The sequence below is a fragment of the Haplochromis burtoni genome, unplaced genomic scaffold (genome assembly GCF_018398535.1).
Source record: "Haplochromis burtoni strain Fernald_Lab_line unplaced genomic scaffold, NCSU_Asbu1 Contig_636, whole genome shotgun sequence".
Classification (NCBI taxonomy): Eukaryota; Metazoa; Chordata; class Actinopteri; order Cichliformes; family Cichlidae; genus Haplochromis; species Haplochromis burtoni.
Window position 1 is genome coordinate 93,631 of NW_024582997.1, and position 21,441 is coordinate 115,071.

At 46.0% G+C, this 21,441-nt stretch overlaps 1 protein-coding gene and 2 non-coding genes across 6 annotated transcripts in view; all 3 read right to left on the reverse strand.

Annotated features, from left to right (window-relative positions):
• Positions 1–873: 873 nt before the first annotated feature.
• Positions 874–21,441, reverse strand: part of atg16l1 (ATG16 autophagy related 16-like 1 (S. cerevisiae)) — a 29,564-nt gene continuing 8,996 nt past the window's right edge. For 3 of the 4 annotated variants that reach the window (XM_042214988.1, XM_042214987.1, XM_042214986.1), the window contains 16 exons: positions 7,920–7,993; positions 7,764–7,833; positions 7,086–7,267; positions 6,943–7,008; positions 6,722–6,808; positions 6,584–6,643; positions 4,841–4,946; positions 4,650–4,755; positions 4,461–4,531; positions 4,315–4,386; positions 3,366–3,486; positions 3,191–3,296; positions 2,944–3,093; positions 2,121–2,168; positions 1,898–1,999; positions 874–1,813 (listed from right to left, as the gene is read on the reverse strand). In XM_042214988.1, coding sequence (XP_042070922.1) covers positions 1,720–1,813; positions 1,898–1,999; positions 2,121–2,168; positions 2,944–3,093; positions 3,191–3,296; positions 3,366–3,486; positions 4,315–4,386; positions 4,461–4,531; positions 4,650–4,755; positions 4,841–4,946; positions 6,584–6,643; positions 6,722–6,808; positions 6,943–7,008; positions 7,086–7,267; positions 7,764–7,833; positions 7,920–7,993 — 1,515 coding nt within the window. In that variant the 3' untranslated portion in view covers positions 874–1,719. The remainder of the gene's footprint in view (positions 1,814–1,897; positions 2,000–2,120; positions 2,169–2,943; positions 3,094–3,190; positions 3,297–3,365; positions 3,487–4,314; positions 4,387–4,460; positions 4,532–4,649; positions 4,756–4,840; positions 4,947–6,583; positions 6,644–6,721; positions 6,809–6,942; positions 7,009–7,085; positions 7,268–7,763; positions 7,834–7,919; positions 7,994–21,441) is intronic. The other variant, XM_014329846.2, reaches the window with a different exon arrangement.
• Positions 3,665–3,940, reverse strand: LOC121812523. Its single transcript, XR_006053118.1, has one exon.
• Positions 7,337–7,610, reverse strand: LOC121812522. The gene has a single exon (XR_006053117.1).

Genomic DNA, 21,441 nt, shown 5'->3' on the forward strand with positions numbered 1-21,441 from the left:
GAGGCTATTGATGAAGCAGCGAACACCACGGGTATCAGAGAAGAGAGAAAACAGGAACAGCTGGGAGACTGAAACAGGATACCCCACATCATAACAACCCACTGTGTGGCACACATATTAGAGCTGGCCGAATCTTTTTGCCCTGATACCATGATTCGTTTCTGGATGTTTTCTGGAAAAGGTTCAAGACACCTGGATCATAAAATCCCGACAAGAACAAAGAGCAGTGAAATGGAGGCCGCGAAAACGCTGATGAAGGAGATGCTGCGGCCTCAACGTCGAGTGGCATTTTCTCCTCCGTGACGTCAGTGGAAATGTCAGATTTCTACACAGTTCATAGAAATTTCTGTTCAATTACAACCAAATATTTGAGTTGATGATTATAATTTTATACAGTTGTTGTCATTTCATGCAGATTGCAGGGTTAATTGATTAGTGTAAATTGCCCATAGGTGAGAATGGTTGTCTGTCTCTACATGTTAGCCCTGACAGACTGGCGACCTGAACAGGGTGGACCCCGCCTCTCGCCCTATAACAGCTGGATAGGCTCCAGCGCCCCCCGCGACCCTGAAAAGGACAAGTGGAAGCAAACGGATGGATGTTGTAATTTCTGTTTTAACAATTTTTTTGATTGATGTTTTGTTTGCTTTACAATATTATACAATAAAAATAATCTCTACCAAAAACTGAAGCATGCCCACCCGAAGGGCAACCAGGGAATTTTGCGAGCCCTGCTTCCAGCAGGAATGTTTGGCTCCTTAATGTGAAGAACACAGGAAACATCGAGACGTAAAACGAGACGACCTGGGCTCAAGAACAAGAACAGCTCGCCACCGCTATGAGGCGCTCAGAGAGCGAGTGGGGTGGAAGAACTCTCGTGTGTCAGAGGATTTATTCATCAGGATTTTTACAGGACATTTACAATCATCAGGTTACACAATCACACTCGCCCATCTGTCCGTGCTCGCAGCGAGGTTAGTGCAGTATGTAACACATCTGTGAATCAAACACACAAACCCACACAGGTGTGCTCTGACACAGTTTAATGTGAAGGTCCACTTCCTGTTTGTGGAAAAACATCACTGATGGCGGTTCACTTTACGGTCCAAATGGCCTCATTTCCACTCCGCCCCCTCTGATGACGGAACTGAGGTTCGTGCTGACCACCTGTTGAGGCTCGGGCAGGCGCCGTATTCATAACACGTGATGTGCGACACGCTGTCCTGCTGATGATGTCACAGCGACACCCACAGCAAGGACGCGGTTCTGTCTGCGGTGGAAAACGAACAACAGGAAGTCAGCAGTACCTGGAGCGAGTGAAGCGGCGAGGTAGAAATGAGGCATTGCCGAGTGCAGACAGGAACAAACCACACGACAGTTTCTTTAATCTCTGATTAGTCGGTGCACGCACTTCCTGTTTCCTGAGGCGTCCTGTGGAGTGAGGATGAGGAGAGGAAGTGTCAACAGTGAAATGTCTCTGCGTTTCCAACGTGTCACCTGACATCCGACGGCTGTCCTCGCATCAGCAGCTGCGGCGCCGCATGTGGCTGCACCTCCTCCCGGTCATTAAAATGATGCTGAACATTAAAAGCTGCAGAAACAGAACACGGCAGCTCGTCTCCACAGTCTCAGTGAATCCTCTTCATCTTCACCACGATGAAGATGGCAGAGGGGCCGCCACTGGCTGCCTACAGCCTGACTCCGCCTCCTCGGGCCCGGTCACATGTCTGACCACAAGATGGCGCGACTGCCTTTCTCCACGCTTGCCACGTATGCTCCTGAAGGCGACCAGGACACCGAGTTGATGGCTGAGCTGCAACAACAGTAGCAAGGAGAGGTCAAAGGTCAACAGTGCGGCATAAGCCGCTGGCGTGTGGATAAACCTAAACGATCTTACCTGTGGTTCCGGTCTAGAGTTCGGTCCACTTTCCCCGTCAGCACATTCCAGATGTACAGAGCGCCGTCAGCTGATCCGCCGGCCACGTAGCTCCCGTCAGGACTGAAAGAACGAGACACACTGAGCGTGCTCAGATCTCTCACACACACGCACACACACGCACGCACGCACACACACGCACGCGCACGCACGCACGCACACACGAGTAATGAGAGGAACCCACCTGAATGTCACTCTGGTCCAATCAGCACCACACTTGAAACCCTGCGCACTGAACACAAACACACAGTGAGTCAGCCGAGGTCACCTGACCATCACATCGCAAACAGAATGAGTCAGTCACATGACCACAGCGGAGCACAGGAAGTGGATCTGCCTGTGACGTCAACAGTGACTCAGTGTCACTACGGCAACAAAAGTATCCTGGGTACTTTACTTGTCTGACGTACGACCGTCAGTCAGTTTGACTATTTTTATATGTTACACGCACAAAAGAGCCGCTTTGTTGTTTCAGTCGTTTTGTCTCGTGAACTCTTAGCTTGATGTTCTTTTTGTTCGTTAAAGGTCGGCGCCGACCACCTCGTGTGCAGTTGATCGTTAAAAACACTGAGTTCATGTTTTACACTTGATTTATAAACCGTATTTTTAGTTATACTATGATGCAACCAACATTCCTCTTTAAACTGCATGTATTATAGTAGCAACAGCAACCACTCCATGTGCACTGCTCCTCAGATGGCATGTATGCGTGTGTGTAACTTGTACATATCTTTCTTGTGTAAATGTAACTTTCTCTGTGTCATTGTGTAGATAATATTTCACACACATGGGGAGATGCCAAACTGTCTTTCACTGTTCTTGTAACAAAGAGCTATTCTTCTTCTTCTTCTTGTTTTTGGAGGTTATTTAAATATAAGGTGATATTTCCTCACAGCCCTACTGACTGCCTGCCAACTCAGGTGAGATGGACTCGCCATGTTTCTGCTTCCCACCTGCACGGCTGCCTTAAACTTCGACCGCTTTGTGTTACACTGGGCCCGCCTCACCTGAGCGTCTGCTTCACGGCGTTGGTGCGCAGGTCGACGATCTTCACCAGGTCGTCTCTGGAGCAGGTGAGCAGCTCGGTGCGATCGTGGTTCAGATCCAGAGACGTCACTCTGCCGAACAGCTCCAGCTCCCGCACGATGCTCTCCGCCCTGATCTCACACACACACGCAGACCGAGCGTGTCATCACCGTGACACAGAGCGATGGCAGAGATGCTGAGTGATGACAGCGTTCGTGCGCCGCTCACCTGATGTCCCAGAAGCGAACCTTCTTGTCAAAATGTCCGCTCATGACGCACTGCTCGGTGCACACGATGTCGTTGCAGCTGGAGCCCGCGAACACCGTCTTCATACCTGCACAGGTGAGCGACAGTTAGCTCGGGTGAGGACTCACTGAGACCGAGCGAGCGTGCACTCACGTACAGACTTTGCTGCGAAGGTCCCACAGTTTGAGCGTGCGGTCGTAGCTCCCAGAGACGATGCGAGCGTTGTCCAACAGGAAGCGAGCGGAGAGGACTTTCCCGCTGTGACCCGTCAGCGTGTGCTGCCGGACGGACAGAAAGACACAGGTAAGCGCAGGTAAACACACACACAGGTCATCGGCAGGTGACGTCTGCCACTTCCTGTCAGTACGAGAAACCCCGGCGACATGCAGCTGACCATGTCACCGTGGGGACGTCACCTGATTCAGACAGGTGACATTAGATGGACAACAGTTTTCTGGCCTCAGAACAGGTGTGAGATCACGGCTCAGACCCCACCCCTCGGCCTGATGCTCCATGCTGATTGGTTTTGTTGGATGACATCATCACAGAGAAGCTGTAGGAGCTCTGTACAGACCTCGCAGTGATGTCACATCCTGTGTGTCAGCAGCTGCCGAGACCATCGCCGCACCACTAGAGCACGATGGCAGCAGAGAGCCGGGCTGCTGGGAGCCAAAATGGCGGCCGCGAGGGGGAAGAGCTGAGCTTCAGACCTTTTACATGACATCACTGACCAGGAAACTGAGCCGCCACTTCCTGCTGGGCTCAGTTGTCGGACAAGAGCGCGTGGTTTAGCTCAGCGCACGCAGACAGGGGCAGCTGACCACCAGGGGGCAGCGCTTACTTAGAAATATTTTCCTGATTTTGTGGGAAAAAAAATCTGTTGAATAAACTGCAGAAAAATGTGTTTCAAACACAAACAGGTGCAGAAACACGGCGCCGGCTGCTCTGAGGCGACGTGGAACCTTTCTGCTCCGTCCGGGCTGTTTGTCCTACTGCAGCCGCCGTAGCTAAGGTTACTCGAACAGCTCAGCTGACTAATCTGCTGACACGGTTGGATTTACGGCGAGCGTGTGTGACGCAGCTGTGTGACAGCTGGACGCACTCACCCTCAGTCTGTAGTCATCCACGGTCCAAATCCGGCTGGCGAAGTCGTTGGAGGCGGCGAGCAGGTAGGAGCCCTGAAACACAGGAAAGCAGGTCAGTCTGAACAGGAAGTAACGCTGCCATATCCTTCCGCTGCGCGTACACTCACAGCACTGTCGAACTCGATGCTGGTGATTCCCGCGTTGCTGCCGGTCAGAGCTCCTTTGGGCTCACAGTGACCTGAACGCAATCACAGGAAGTGATTTAGTCACGTGACCTGCTGCAGCTCCAGGGTTATTCAATCAAACATCCTTGTGCAAGCAAAACAACTTCCTGTTTAAACCCTGCCTCCACTCACCTGCCACCACCTCCCACAGCTTCACCCTGCGGTCCATCCCTCCAGTTGCTAGGAGACGGGAGCCAGGGCTGAACCTCACAGCATTCACCTCGCCGTCGTGGGCTTCCTGAACGCTCAGAGAGAGAGAGAGCGCAGACTGAGAGACGGCCGTGCAAGTCATCCCGACGATGACGAAGAGTGACGGTACTTACGAAGACGTGCAGCGCCGTGGTTGGCACGCGGACCTCAGCGCAGACGCCTGACGGGGCCTCACTGCTCTCCGGTGAAGTGCTGAAAGAGTTGGCGCTCCGACGCCTGCTGAGGACGAACAAACGGTCACCTTTCATTTATCGACAAGTGACAACGACGGTCACCTGGAGGCGCCATGTGCAAGCTAGACGCTCCAATACAGAGGAGCCCCCACACACATGCGGCCACACACACAAACATGAGATAATAATGGACAGTCAGTATGGTCCCAGACCAAACAGATCAACATGGCATTAATGGTTCTTATTGAAAAGATCACTAATAAAACAGATCAAAGACACAGTCGGTGTTTTCATTGACCTAAAAAAAGCTTTTGACACAATCAATCATGAAATATTACTTGATGAACTGGAGCACTACGGCATTAGAGGAGTGGTGCTTGAGTGGGTCAGGAGTTATTTGAGAGACAGGCAACAATTTGTGAAGCTTGGTGAATATCAGAGTGCCTGGACATTGTGGAGTTCCACAGGGGTCAGCATTGGGACCAAAGCTGTTCATCCTGTGCATCAATGATATATGTAAAACATCTGATATATTACAGTTTATTTTATTTGCAGATGATACAAATATTTTTTGTGCTGGAGAGAATTCACAGCAGCTTTTGGAAATTGTCACACAAGAAATGATTAAACTGAAAACATGGTTTGACAGAAACAAGTTTTCACTAAATTTGAATAAAACTACATTTATGTTGTTTGGAAATTGATAAATAACGTTGAAGTAAGTTTCTCATACAGAATTTCTGGGTGTGATAATAGACAACAAAATGTGCTGGAAACCTCACATAAAGCTACACTGTCCAGAAGCATCTCTGTTCTGAGTAAAGCTAAACATTTTGTGCCTTCCACCCCGGGTACTTTACTGTTCACTTACACTGCCATATTTGGAATACTGTGTGGAAATACACACAAAACTTCACTTCAACCTTTATGTAAAAAGCAATCAGGATGATTACTGAAGCAGGATTTAGAGAGCACACTAACATCATGTTCTTGAAATTAAAGATTTTGAAGTTAATGGATCTTATAAACATAAAACTGCAAATATGATGTGCAAAGCCAGATACAATATGTTACCAGGAAATGAACAGAGGATGTTTTTGACAGAGAAGGGGACTATGAATCGAAGGGAAAATTAAACCTAAAGACAAAGGTGTTAAAACCTTTTGTGTTAGCATCTGTGGGGTAAAACTGTGGAACAGTTTTCCTGTAGACCTACAGCAATGTTCAAGCCTTGGTCGGTTTATAAAGATGTTTCGAAAAGTGTTTTTGGAAGAAACTGATGAAGTTGATCAGCCATTGTACTTTAATTAAACTGTAGCTATCACTGTAGCTATGTTAACACACCCCACACACTAAACAAGGAATGAAGGACGTAAGTGATGACGGGAATCAGGGTAACAGTGAACAGTGGGGTTCAACACTGGGGTAGGGACTAATAACTATGTTATACTTCTTCCTACTCCATTTCAGACTTAAAAATTGTCATTTCATGTCATTTAGACTGTTTTTTTATTTGTTTTATTTATTTGTCTGAGCACATGCGTGTGTGTATTTACAGATATATTCCTATTTATACACGTAAATGCAAGTATGTGCACTTGTATATATTGTTTTTTTTGTGTATGTCTGAAATAAAGATACAATAACACACACACACACACAGACGCACACACACACACATACCCAAACATGAGGGAGATTGAGTCAAGCAGCCCCCCGGGAGGCTGCTGGGAGATCTTCTTACTGCGGGCAGAGACACATCGTCACACACATGCTGAACCTCCGTAGAGGTCAATGGTCAGCGGGCACGTGCGGCCTCACCTGGGAGTCCTGCTAAGCGGCCGGCTCGGCGACGTCTCTCCCCCCGCCTTCCCGGCGTCCTCAGTCAGCACCTCAATGTCGTCGTCCCTGCGGAGAAGCAGAGCAACGTGAGCAGGCGTGAGAGGAATTCCTGTCACTGTTGTTCCTTTATTTATTCCCGTCTGCTGTAACCATGGGAATTTCTCTGGGACATCTCATCTGATACAAACTCAGACACGCACGCCTCAATGGGCAGCGGTTCCTTGGCAGCGTCAGCAAGCTCCTTCTGCAGTTTGGCCTGCCGCCGTCTGAAACACACACACAGATGAAAATGACCTGAAGTCGCAGCAGCAGACCTCCTCCCGCCTCCAGCCGCCCTACCTACCTGCTGTCCTTCTCGTTCTCGGCGTTGAGCCGGTTGGCCTCCTGAGCCTTCTCGGCCATCCAGCGCGACACCAGCTCCTGGTTGTCCTCGGTGGTCTTCCTCAGCTTCTCCTCCAGGGCGGAGAAGGTGATCTGCAGGGCGTCGTACTCGTCCTTCAGCGTCTGGTTCGCCCTCTCCAGGTCCTGTGAAACATGAAGTTACGTTAACCTCACTGGTCTGACGGGTGACGCTCGCACGTTCTGGGCAACGAAGGTCTCAGCTTGAAAACTTGAGATCAGCTCCCTGCTCCTCCTCCTCAGCCCGACGCTCCGTGCTGAGAGATTCTGTTGGATGACATCATCACAGAGAGGCTGTAGGAGCTCTGTACAGGCCCCGGTGTGATGTCGCATCCTGTGTGTTAGCAGCTGCCGGTACCACCGCTGCATCACTGGAGCACGATGGGAGCAGAAAGCAGGGCTGCTGGGAGCCAAAGGGCAGCAGGAGGGGATTGTGGGTAATCAGACCTTTTACTGCTCATCACTGACCTTCATCATCTTACTCGGTTTACAGATGAAAACAATGACAACAGTTATTGGTCAGTATAATAGAACTGGTCACAGGTGGGAGGGAGTGACTCCACCTGTCCGTCACAGCTACACCACCTCAACCGCACAGGTGAGCCACGTGAGGCGGTCCTACCTGCAAGCAGCTCCTGAGCTCACGGCAGTCGCCCTCCAGGCTGGAGATCTGCTGCTGGTACTCAAGCATCCTGCAGGGGGCAGCACAAAGGCAGGGTCTGCGTTATTGCGTGTGTGTGTGTGTGTGTGTGTGTGTGTTACTGTGCGTGTGTCTGACTTGGCCTCGTTGTTCTGGATCTCTCGGTCCTTCTGTTGGATCTGGTTGTTCAGTTCGATCACGCTCTGGGCCAGCTGATGACAAAAACACGAAAATAACCAATCAGCTGTTTACAGGACTGTCACATGACTAAGTCAGAGGAAACAACATACACACAAACACAAAGACCCTTTTGTACCTACTCGGATCGACTCGGCACAGTTTTCAATTCAATTCAGTCTTTTTATTTATTTTTTTTAATACTGCGTCACAACAACAGTCGCCTCAGGGCGCTTCACATTGTCAGGTAGACCCTACAATAGTACATATAGAGAAAAACCCAACAATCATATGACCCCCCCTATGAGCAAGCACCAGGCTCAGGGAGGGGCGGGGCCATCTTCGTGTACATTTACGTGTTTGAGAATTATACCACGGAGTCAGTACTTCTGATTTGAGACCTTAGTTTTCACCGGAGCTACAGTATCCAGAGTCGTACGTAGTGAGGAGGTAAAGTTATTAACAAGATGATCGACCTCTGTTGGAGCAGCATTCAGATAGCTGCTCTGTGTTGGTACAGGGCATTGAAGATGATAACAGTGGGTGGATTATATTCTTAAACTTAGTTACAGCGCTTTCAGAAAGACATCTACTGTGATAAAGTCTACTCTCCACTGCTGTGTATGGAACGCCAGGACTGACATAATGAATTAATTAAATACACCATTAAATAATTAATTAAATGTTGCAATCATTAATTAAATAAATATTTATGACATGTTTAATTATTTAATGATGCATTTATTTAATTCATTTTGGCACTTTTGTCCCCTTCAGCTATCACCATGAATTTATTTTATCTGTCAGCCTCACCATTAAACTAAGGGGGCGGGGTTAACACTGCCACTGCAGCTTCTCTAACATCTAATTGGTTGCCGTGCAAAGTAAGTCAAGACAGGTCGATCCTAGATAATCGATTGGATGTGTGGACTTGGGGCAGCCAGGTATCCCAGAATGCATTTCAAATCACAGGCAGCAATGGTGGTGGTTTAAAGTTTTAAAATATCCCGTTTTTCTGTCACCAGCTACACTTTTTTACAGTGTTTCAGCCGCGAATGTCGTGGCGTAATCTTCACATCTGGTCAGGTTGTCAACATACAACATGTTTGTGCTCAGATGTTGTCAGAGATGTCACTCGCTGCGCTAACAGTCAGCTGACAGAGTGCACCGAGCTCACAGCCCCGGTGTTTCATCTTAACTGTTTTTCTTTTTTAACGTTAACCAGTTTGTTTACATATTCCACTCTCCGTGTTCCACATGTTGCATTCGCAGATTCTCATTTTCACTGAACGATCGTCTCTTTCCGCCTGGTCTTGTGTCTCTGTGCTTCTGTAGCATAAAGAACCAGCTGACATTTTTCTCACGAAACCAGCGATCAGCTCAACAGGCCCTCAGTTTACCTGCATACCTGCTCACCTGCCAGCTGTTTAACACCTGCCGCTATTTCAAGAAACACCATAGCTGTGTCCCAAAACGTAGGCTGCATCCTTTGTGGCCCAACATATCCCAGAATTCATAGCGCGGCCCAGCCAATTCCAGTTTCCAACAATGGCGGCAGCTAGTTAGTTCTAATATTACTCTTATGAATCTTTCTGGGTCACAAAATAAAGTTTTAACATATTTTCAGGCGAGAATGTTTCTGTGTAAACTTCAAATATCTGCTCGGTTTATCAAGATATCGCATATTTGCAAAAGTGCTTCGACGTTTTCGGAGACGTCTGCTACCCTTCCAGATCCCTCAGGTCATCTGGATCCGGTCTTTTATCAGTTCCCAGAGTCAGAACCAGACACGGAGAAGCTGCATTCAGCTTTTATGCTCCTTATATCTGGAACAAACTCCCAGAAAGCCTCAGATCAGCTGAAACACTCAGTTTATTTAAATCCAGGTTGAAAGCTCACCTGTTCTCAGCTGCATTTGAATAAAGCACCAAATCCACACTTTTAAGCTTAAATTTCAAATCTTACATTTTAACTACTGATTTTATCCGTTTTGATTTTATATACTGTTTTTTTTTTGTTTGTTTGTTTGTTAATTAGTTTGTTTGTTTGCTTGTTTTAATCAATTTTAAATCATGCTTTTTATCTGTTTTTGTTTCTAATGTCTCTGTAAAGCACTTTGAATCACCTTGTTGTTGAATTGTGCTGTACAAATAAACTTGCCTTGCCTTGCCTTACCCACCAGCTCGATAGCTGAAGGGAGCTCGGGGGTCACTGGAGCCGCCGAGAACCCCACAACTCCCGGCACATCATTTTCAGATCACCGCCGTCTTTCGCTACTCAGGTTAAACGTGATATATAAGTCACTTAGACAACCTAAAAATGTTATTGTTGGGCTTTTTTCACTGTTTGATTTGTTCATGAGTAAATCGGTTTGGTTGAGATCAAAGTTATTAGATTAGATAAAATAAAACTTTATTAATCCATTGGGTGGTTTTCACACAGCTGAATAAACGTCAAACAGAAAACTGATTAAACAGAAGTGTGAGATGGTCGAGAGTTTACGCCAGTGTCCTGTTATATTTAGATAGCAAGGAGCAGACGGCCAAGTTCATTAAACTACACCCACACAGCGGTGACACAGATCTGAAGGCTAGACCGTCCAATTTCACAGCTTCGCACTTCCGGCCTTCTCGGTCTCTGAAGGACCCGGCCCATGTAGACCACGAAGGCTGGGTCCTCCGAAGGATGCAGCCTAGGTTTTGGGACACAGCTCACGTTACCTGGTGATAGTCACAGTTTAACTGGGCAGCCGGTGCTCGATATAACGCAATGTCGGCACATAATTCTGCACAAGATAAGTAAGTATAGTTTTTTCCCGAGCGCCGAGCTGCTGGAGCTCGTTTCCCTACAGAGCACTTTATAGGCGAATGTCACTGGCACACAGCTTTGAAACCTCACCTGAGGTTTAACTCTCAGTGTTAAACACTGGACTTAATTCACTCAGGTTCTGTCTGTTGGGTCACGTTTACTTCGCTGTTTTATTTACAGCTGAGAGAATCTGTTTACTAAACTAAAATAAATGAGGTTGATTTGTGTTTTTTTATGTTTCAATCATGTTATGTTTACCGTTATCTGAGATAGCCAAGTTAACTTCAGTTAACCATTCAGACGGTTCTTTTGCAATGACAACCATAAATACTCATGTCGCTGGTAGGTTTCCGCTGTGCCAGCTGTTTACGTCACAGCTGCTTATGCAGTAACCATGGTAACCACGGACTCTGAGCGGCTGGAATGACACAGGTCAGACAACAATTTTACATGTATGATCTTAAAACAGGACACGGCCACTATGTCCTGGCCTCATATCAAATGTGAACGCAGGACAGAAAAGAAGAAGGAAGGAGGCGGTGAGACAGCGGTGGCTCAATGCGAGGAGGAGGTACAACCCGTGTCTGCCGATATCAAATAAAATCGATGAGCTCTCAGCGCTGGTATGGAGTCAGAAGGAATACCAGGAGTGTTTCCCCAAATCATGGATGCACCAGGACATTCCCAACGATAACGCATCCGCAGTGTTGGGAAGGTTACTTTTAAAATGTATTCCATTACAGATTACAGATTACAGATTACATGCCCCAAAATGTATTCTGTAACGTATTCCGTTACGTTACTCAATGACAGTAACGTATTCTGAATACTTTGGATTACTTAATATATTATCATGCTGTTTACAACAACGTGAATGTACTATTGCTGTGTGATTTGTTACTGTTACTGAAGGTCCGCCACTCCAAACTGTAGTAAAGGGACCTCTGACTAATACGGCGGGGTCCCTGTCGGCTCGTAGCCGAAAAATAGCTTTACTTTGTTGTGTGGGTCAACTTTTCTTGCGAGAGACAGAGAGAGGCGTTGAAAGGACTGCTCCAACGGAACTTATTGTTTTCGGAGGAAAACACGGAACACGGTGTACAGTCGAGTCTTAATAGCTTACTTACAACTGGGCTCGTCAGGCCTCTTCTTGGCTGCAGTGGTTATTATTATATTTACATGCTTCCAGCTCCCGTTTTTCTCGATGACAACTCGTACCTTTCCACTCCCCTTTTTCTCCCTCCTCGCGCTCACAGACCCATAACGTGTATGGCAGTCCATTCTCCCAGCAGCACGGACTACACTGCCCATGATGCTACATTCTTTAGAGCTATGCTTGTAGCATTCTGCCTGTTAGCTTAGCACAACAACAACAACGAAAAGGCGCTCTCTCACCCAGGAAACACACAGTCGCAGAGAGAGAGAGAGCGTCGCCCTGTAACCATGGCAACCGTAACGCTGCCGCCTGGAACAACAGAACGTAGCTGTCAAACAAAACCCAAACAGTCCTGACCCGCGACAATATGAAACAGGAAAGTACCGCAGTGTAATCCATTTATTTCAACAAAGTAACTGTATTCTGAATACCACCTTGTTTAAACGGTAACTGTAACGGAATACAGTTACTCATATTTTGTATTTTAAATACGTAACGGCGGTACATGTATTCCGTTACTCCCCAACACTGTGCATCCGTGGAAGGCTTCCACACTGTTCGGGCGGACAGGGACAGCATCACTAGTGGTAAGCAGAAAGGAGGTGGGCTTGCTGTTTTTGTTATCAACCGGTGGTGTAACCCCGCCAACATAACAATCAAAGAAAGAATTTGCTGCCCGGACATTAAACTGTGTGCTGTCGGACTCAGGCCGTATTATTTGCCCAGGGAATTTACTCATGTCTTGGTGGCTTTTTACGTCCCTCCCTCTGCCCACCACTGCATGTGACACTATCCACTCGGCCATAGCCCGGTTACAGACTCAGCAGCCGAGTGCCTTTATTGTGATCTCAGGTGACTTCAACCATGTCACACTGGACAGTATACTACCAACATTCAGAGTCAGCGCGAGGAGGATTTATACCTTAGGTCGAGACAAGATCTCTATGAGCATGGTGAGCGCGCCGGCAAACTCCTGAGCTTCCAGCTGAAACAATCAGCAGCTGCTGGTATGATAGTAGAGATAGGAGACAATGTGGGTAATAAAGTTATAGATCAGAAGGGGATTAACAATCAATTTAAATCTTTTTATGAGGACTTGTATACCTCAGAAATAAATGATAGGGACCGAGTGAAGAATTTTTTTGAAAACCTTGAAATATCACCACTAGAGGCAGCAGATAGAGATAGGTTAGAGGGACCCATATCTGTCATGGAGATAGACAAAGCAATTCGGGGTATGAAGACAGGAAAAGCGCCGGGCCCTGATGGGTACCCAAGTGAGTTTTATAGGACATTTGCTCCCGCACTGATTCCCTTACTTTGCAGAGTATTTAAGGAAGTTCTTGATAAAAAAGCTCTGCCCCAAACAATGTCACAGGCCTTGATCTCTGTGCTCCTTAAGAAGAATAAGGACCCACTTAAATGTGAGTCATATCGCCCAGTAAGTTTACTTGGATGTGATTATAAAATACTGACCAAGGTACTGGCAGCTAGAATTGAGCTTGTCATAAGTAAGATAATACATCCTGATCAGACAGGGTTTGTTGCAGGTAGACAACTCTCCAGCAATCTCCGCCGTCTGTTCAATGTAGTATATACTGCTGAAGATAACATTATGCCAGAGATTGTGATATCCTTAGATGCCCACAAAGCCTTTGACAGAATAGAGTATTACTATCTATTTACGGCCCTCGAAAGATTCGGCTTTGGTCCAACATTTTGCTCATGGATTAAAATAATTTATTCGAGCCCCCAGGCTATGGTGAGAACGAATAATATGTTAGTTTAATATTACTCTTATAATCTTTCTGGGTCACAAAATAAAGTTTTAACATATTTTCAGGCGAGAATGTAGCTGTGTAAACATTCAAATATCTGCTCGGTTTATCAAGATATCGCATATTTGCAAAAGTGCTTCGACGTTTTCGGAGACGTCTGCTTACCTCCAGATCCCTCAGGTCATCTGGATCCGGTCTTTTATCAGTTCCCAGAGTCAGAACCAGACACGGAGAAGCTGCATTCAGCTTTTATGCTCCTTATATCTGGAACAAACTCCCAGAAAGCCTCAGATCAGCTGAAACACTCAGTTTATTTAAATCCAGGTTGAAGACTCACCTGTTCTCAGCTGCATTTGAATAAAGCACCAAATCCACACTTTTAAGCTTAAATTTCAAAACTTACATTTTAACTACTGATTTTATCTATTGTTCTGATTTTATCTTTGATTTTATATACTTTTTGTTTGTTTGTTTGTTAATTGTTAGTTTGTTTGCTTGTTTTAATCAATTTTAAATCATGCTTTTTATTTGTTTTTGTTTCTAATGTCTCTGTAAAGCACTTTGAATCACCTTGTTGTTGAATTGTGCTTACAAATAAACTTGCCTTGCCTTGCCTTACCCACCAGCTCGATAGCTGAAGGGAGCTCGGGGGTCACTGGAGCCGCAGAGAACCCCACAACTCCCGGCACATCATTTTCAGATCACCGCCGTCTTTCGCTACTCAGGTTAAACGTGATATATAAGTCACTTAGACAACCTAAAAATGTTATTGTTGGGCTTTTTTCACTGTTTGATTTGTTCATGAGTAAATCGGTTTGGTTGAGATCAAAGTTATTAGATTAGATAAAATAAAACTTTATTAATCCATTGGGTGGTTTTCACACAGCTGAATAAACGTCAAACAGAAAACTGATTAAACAGAAGTGTGAGATGGTCGAGAGTTTACGCCAGTGTCCTGTTATATTTAGATAGCAAGGAGCAGACGGCCTAGTTTATTAAACTCACACCGAACAGCGGTGACAGATCTGAAGGCTAGACCGTCCAATTTCACAGCTTCGCACTTCTGGCCTTCTCGGTCTTTGAAGGACCCGGCCCATGTAGACCACGAAGGCTGGGTCCTCCGAAGGATGCAGCACTACGTTTTGGGACACAGCTCACGTTACCTGGTGATAGTCACAGTTTAACTGGGCAGCCGGTGCTCGATATAACGCAATGTCAGCGCATCATTTCTGCACAAGATAAGTAAAGTATAGTGTTTTCTCCCGAGCGCAGAGCTGCTGGAGCTTGTTTCCCTACAGAGCACTTTATAGGCGAATGTCACTGGCACACAGCTTTGAAACCTCAGCTGAGTTTAGCTCTCAGTGTTAAACAGCTGGACTTCATTCACTCAGGTTCTGTCTGTCGGGTCACGTTTACTTCGCTGTTTTATTTACAACTGAGCAGAATCTGTTTAGCTGAAAGTAAATAAGAGTTATCGTGTTTTCATATGCATGTTTCAATCATGTTATGTTTACCGTTAATATAATTATCCAAGTTAACTTCAGTTAACCATTCAGACAGTTCTTTTGCAATGACAAGCATAAACACTCATGTTGCTGGTAGGTTTCCGCTGTGCCAGCTGTTTACATTACAGCTGCTTATGCAGTAACCATGGTAACCACGGACTCTGAGCGGCTGGATCGACGAGAGGTCAGACAACAATTTTACATGTATGATCTTAAAACAGGACACGGCCACTATGTCCTGGCCTCATATCAAATGTGAACGCAGGACAGAAAAGAAGAAGGAAGGAGGCGGTGAGACAGCGGTGGCTCAATGCGAGGAGGAGGTACAACCCGTGTCTGCCGATATCAAATAAAATCGATGAGCTCTCAGCGCTGGTATGGAGTCAGAAGGAATACCAGGAGTGTTTCCCCAAATCATGGATGCACCAGGACATTCCCAACGATAACGCATCTGCAGTGTTGGGAAGGTTACTTTTAAAATGTATTCCATTACAGATTACAGATTACATGCCCCAAAATGTATTCTGTAACGTATTCCGTTACGTTACTCAATGACAGTAACGTATTCTGAATACTTTGGATTACTTAATATATTATCATGCTTTTTACAACAACGTGAATGTACTATTGCTGTGTGATTTATTACTGTTACTGAAGGTCCGCGACTCCGAACTGTAGTAAAGGGACCTCTGACTAATACGGCGGGGTCCCTGTCGGCTCGTAGCCGAAAAATAGCTTTACTTTGTTGTGTGGGTCAACTTTTCTTGCGAGAGACAGAGAGAGGCGTTGAAAGCTGCTCCAACGGAACTTATTGTTTTCGGAGGAAAACACGGAACACGGTGTACAGTCGAGTCTTAATAGCTTACTTACAACTGGGCTCGTCAGGCTCTCTTCTTGGCTGCAGTGGTTATTATTATATTTACATGCTTCCAGCTCCCGTTTTTCGCTCGATGACAACTCGTACCTTTCCACTCCCCTTTTTCTCCCTCCTCGCGCTCACAGACCCATAACGTGTATGGCAGTCCATTCTCCCATGCAGCACGGACTACACTGCCCATGATGCTACATTCTTTAGAGCTATGCTTGTAGCATTCTGCCTGTTAGCTTAGCACAACAACAACAACGAAAAGGCGCTCTCTCACCCAGGAAACACACAGTCGCAGAGAGAGAGAGAGCGTCGCCCTGTAACCATGGCAACCGTAACGCTGCCGCCTGGAACAACAGAACGTAGCTGTCAAACAAAACCCAAACAGTCCTGACCCGCGACAAAATGAAACAGGAAAGTACCGCAGTGTAATCCATTTATTTCAACAAAGTAACTGTATTCTGAATACCACCTTGTTTAAACGGTAACTGTAACGGAATACAGTTACTCATATTTTGTATTTTAAATACGTAACGGCGGTACATGTATTCCGTTACTCCCCAACACTGTGCTTCGTGGAAGGCTTCCACACTGTTCGGGCGGACAGGGACAGCATCGCTAGCGGTAAGCGGAAAGGAGGTGGGCTTGCTGTTTCTAGTTAACAACCGGTGGTGTAACCCTGCCAACATAACAATCAAAGAAAGGATTTGTTGCCCGGACACTGAACTGTGTGCTGTTGGACTCAGGCCGTATTATTTACCCAGGGAATTCTCTCACGTCATCTTGGTGGCTGTTTATGTTCCTCCCTCTGCTAACCCCACAGCTGCATGTGACACTATCCACTCTGCCATAGCCCGGTTACAGACTCAGCAGCCCGAGTGCCTTTATTGTGATCTCGGTGACTTCAACCATGTCACACTGGACAGTATACTACCAACATTCAGAGTCAGCGCGAGGAGGATTTATACCTTAGGTCGAGACAAGATCTCTATGAGCATGGTGAGCGCGCCGGCAAACTCCTGAGCTACCAGCTGAAACAATCAGCAGCTGCTGGTATGATAGTAGAGATAGGAGACAATGTGGGTAATAAAATTATAGATCAGAAGGGGATTAACAATCAATTTAAATCTTTTTATGAGGACTTGTATACCTCAGAAATAAATGATAGGGACCGAGTGAAGAATTTTTTTGAAAACCTTGAAATACCACCACTAGAGGCAGCAGATAGAGATAGGTTAGAGGGACCCATATCTGTCATGGAGATAGACAAAGCAATTCGGGGTATGAAGACAGGAAAAGCACCGGGCCCTGATGGGTACCCAAGTGAGTTTTATAGGACATTTGCTCCCGCACTGATTCCCTTACTTTGCAGAGTATTTCAGGAAATTCTTGATAAAAAAGCTCTGCCCCAAACAATGTCACAGGCCTTGATCTCTGTACTCCTTAAGAAGAATAAGGACCCACTTAAATGTGAGTCATATCGCCCAGTAAGTTTACTTGGATGTGATTATAAAATACTGACCAAGGTACTGGCAGCTAGAATTGAGCTTGTCATAAGTAAGATAATACATCCTGATCAGACAGGGTTTGTTGCAGGCAGACAACTCTCCAGCAATCTCCGCCGTCTGTTCAATGTAGTATATACTGCTGGAGATAACATTATGCCAGAGATTGTGATATCCTTAGATGCCCACAAAGCCTTTGATAGAATAGAGTATTACTATCTATTTACGGCCCTCGAAAGATTCGGCTTTGGTCCAACATTTTGCTCGTGGATTAAAATAATTTATTCGAGCCCCCAGGCTATGGTGAGAACGAATAATATCATATCCGAACCCTTCTCTCTATTCCGGGGAACAAGGCAGGGGTGCCCTCTATCACCCCTGCTCTTTGATGTGGCAATTGAACCCCTTGCGATGATGCTGAGACAGGCTGCTGAATTGGTAGGGATACAAAGGGGGACACAAAACCATAGGCTGTCCTTATATGCTGACGATCTCCTCCTTTTTCTGTCAAACCCTGCCACTAGTATCCCGGTGGCCCTTGGTATTATCAAAGATTTTGGGAGGGTGTCGGGCTATAAAATTAATTTAGACAAAAGTGTTCTTTTCCCCATTAATAAACAGGCGAGGAAACTTTCTTTCCGGGCCTATCCCTTTGCAATACATAAGGATAGATTCACATATTTAGGTGTTAATGTAACTAGTAAGTATAAAGATTTACTGGACTATAACTTTAAAGTTGCACTGGACAAAGCGAAATTAGATATGGAAAGGTGGGCATCGCTCCCCTTATCATTAGCAGGGAAGGTAAATTCTGTTAAAATGAATATACTGCCGCGGCTCCTCTATTTATTTCAGACGATACCGATTTTCATTCCTAAATCATTTTTTAAGGAATTGAACAAATGTACGTCTGCCTTTATTTGGAAAAAAACTGTCCCCAGAATAAGACGGGAGTTTCTTGAGAGACAGAAAGAAGAGGGAGGCCTGGCTCTGCCGAACTATATGCACTATTATTTTGCTGCTAATATACATAAGTTGTTATTTTGGGTCAAAGAGTTAGATGAGGATGAAACCCCAATATGGGTTCATATGGAAAGGTATGTCTCTAGTCCAGTGTCCCTGCGCTCCCTGGTCTGCGCTCCTCTACCCTTGAGCAAACATCTTTACACAACAACCCGGTGGTATCTCATTCTCTGAAAATTTGGACTCAATTCAGATCACATTTTAAAAACAGAACCGCCCTCCTGTCTGCTCCCATCTATGGAAATCACTTGTTTCCCCCAGCCCTCGGGGGAACAGCCTTTAGGGAATGGCATAGAGCTGGGGTGGAATGTGTCAAACATCTTTTTAAAAATGGTACTTTTATGTCTGCTGCTCAACTGGAAAAGGACTATGGAATCTCCTCCAAGACTAATTACTTTAGATATTTCCAGGTTCGGGACTTTGTGAAAAAGTCATTCAGCCCCTCCCTCGAGCTTCCACAAAGCGGATGGATAGACGAGTTGATGGACACAGATCCGACTGCTAAGGGGACAATCTCCACGCTATATGCACGTATTCAGAATGTGGCTTCCCCCTCCCTGGACAATGTAAGACGGAAATGGGAGGAAGAATTGGGGCTGGACATTTCAGAGGTTGACTGGGGGGGGGCTGTAGATCTAGTACACTCTGCTTCTATATGTGTGAGACACGGATTGATACAGTTCAAGGTGTTGCACAGACTCCATTTGTCAAGGGAGAAACTGGCAAGAATGTACCAGGGGGCCGATCCGACCTGCCCCAGATGTAAACAGGTGCCAGCCAACTTATGCCACATGTTCTGGTCTTGTTCCAGGCTGAAAGACTTTTGGGCTAACATCTTTAGAACATTCTCATTCATTTCTAATAAGGATATAGAACCAATGCCTCTGACAGCCATCTTTGGTGTGGCACCGAGGGAAACTCAACTAACAGCCTCTCAGAGGAAGGCAATAGCATTCGCCTCATTGTTGGCTAGGAGATTGATTCTATTTAACTGGATAAAGGCAACACCGCCATCCCATAAACGCTGGGTGGAGGAGGTGATGGCCACCTCAAATTAGAACATCTCAGATTTACTATACAGGGCAACACCAAGAAATTCTTTAAGGTCTGGCAGCCTTTCATTTCCTATTTTGAAGATGAGTTTCCGTCCACTCCATAACTGGCACCCCCCCCCCCCTTTTTTTTCTTTTTTTTTCTTCCTCTGTCTGGGTATAGTTTTGTCTTACACTGTGTGGTAGGACTTGAGTTCGAGCTTTTCTGTATGAATGATATGCTTTCTGAAAACTCAATAAAAACACTTTGATTATTATTACTATCAACATTCAGAGAATATGTGGACTGTCCCACGAGGGGGGAGAGAATCTTAGACCTACTGTATGCTAATGTCAAAGATGCATACAGCTCTTCCTTCCTCCCCAGATCACAACCAGATTTACCTCACCCCCCGCTATGTGCCAATTGTGAGGAGGGAACCTGTGGAGCATTAGGAGGTGGTCAGGAGGCCTTAGTGGAACTACAGGGCTGTTTCGAGGTGACCGACTGGGAAACACTCTGTGAGCCTCATGCTGAGGACATCAATGGACTTATTGAGCGCATCACGGACTACATAATTTCTGCACGACTCAATCTTTTAGCCAGCTTTTGCTGCAGTTCCAGCTGCCAGTCTTTTAGGGTCTGTCTCTACCAGCTTTGCACATCTACAGACTGAAATCTTTGCCCATTCTTCTTTGAAACAGCTCCAGCTCAGTCAGATTAGATGGACAGCGTTTGTGAACAGCAGTTTTCAGATCTTGCCACAGATTCTCGATTGGATTTAGATCTGGACTTTGACTGGGCCAGTTCTAACACATGGATATGTTTTGTTTTAAACCATTCCATTGTTGCCCTGGCTTTATGTTAGGGTCGTTGTCCTGCTGGAAGGTGAAGCTCCGCCCCAGTCTCAAGTCTTTTGCAGACTCCAAGAGGTTTTCTTCCAAGATTGCCCTGTATTTGGCTCCATCCATCTTCCCATCAACTCTGACCAGCTTCCCTGTCCCTGCTGAAGAGAAGCACCCCCAGAGCATGATGCTGCCACCACCATATCTTGACAGTGGGGATGGTGTGTTCAGAGTGATGTGCAGTGTTAGTTTTCCACATAGCGTTTTGCATTTTGGCCAAAAAGTTCCATTTTGGTCTCATCTGACCAGAGCAGCTTCTTCCACATGTTTGCTGTGTCCCCCACATGGCTTGTGGCAAACTGCAAACGGGACTTCTTATGGTTTTCTGTTAACAATGGCTTTCTTCTTGCCACTCTTCCATAAAGGCCAACTTTGTGCAGTGCACGACTAATAGTTGTCCTATGGACAGATTCCCCCACCTGAGCTGTAGATCTCTGCAGCTCGTCCAGAGTCACCATGGGCCTCTTGGCTGCATTTCTGATCAGCGCTCTCCTTGTTCTGCCTGTGAGTTTAGGTGGACGGCCTTGTCTTGGTAGGTTTACAGTTGTGCCATACTCCTTCCATTTCTGAATGATCGGCTTGAACAGTGCTCCGTGGGATGTTCAAGGCTTGGGAAATCTTTTTGTAGCCTAAGCCTGCTTTAAATTTCTCAATAACTTTATCCCTGACCTGTCTGGCTGTGTTCTTTGGACTTCATGGTGTTGTTGCTCCCAATATTCTCTTAGACAACCTCTGAGGCCGTCACAGAGCAGCTGTATTTGTACTGACATTAGATTACACACAGGTGCACTCTATTTAGTCATTAGCACTCATCAGGCAATGTCTATGGGCAACTGACTGCACTCAGACCAAAGGGGGCTGAATAATTACGCACACCCCACTTTGCAGTTATTTATTTGTAAAAAA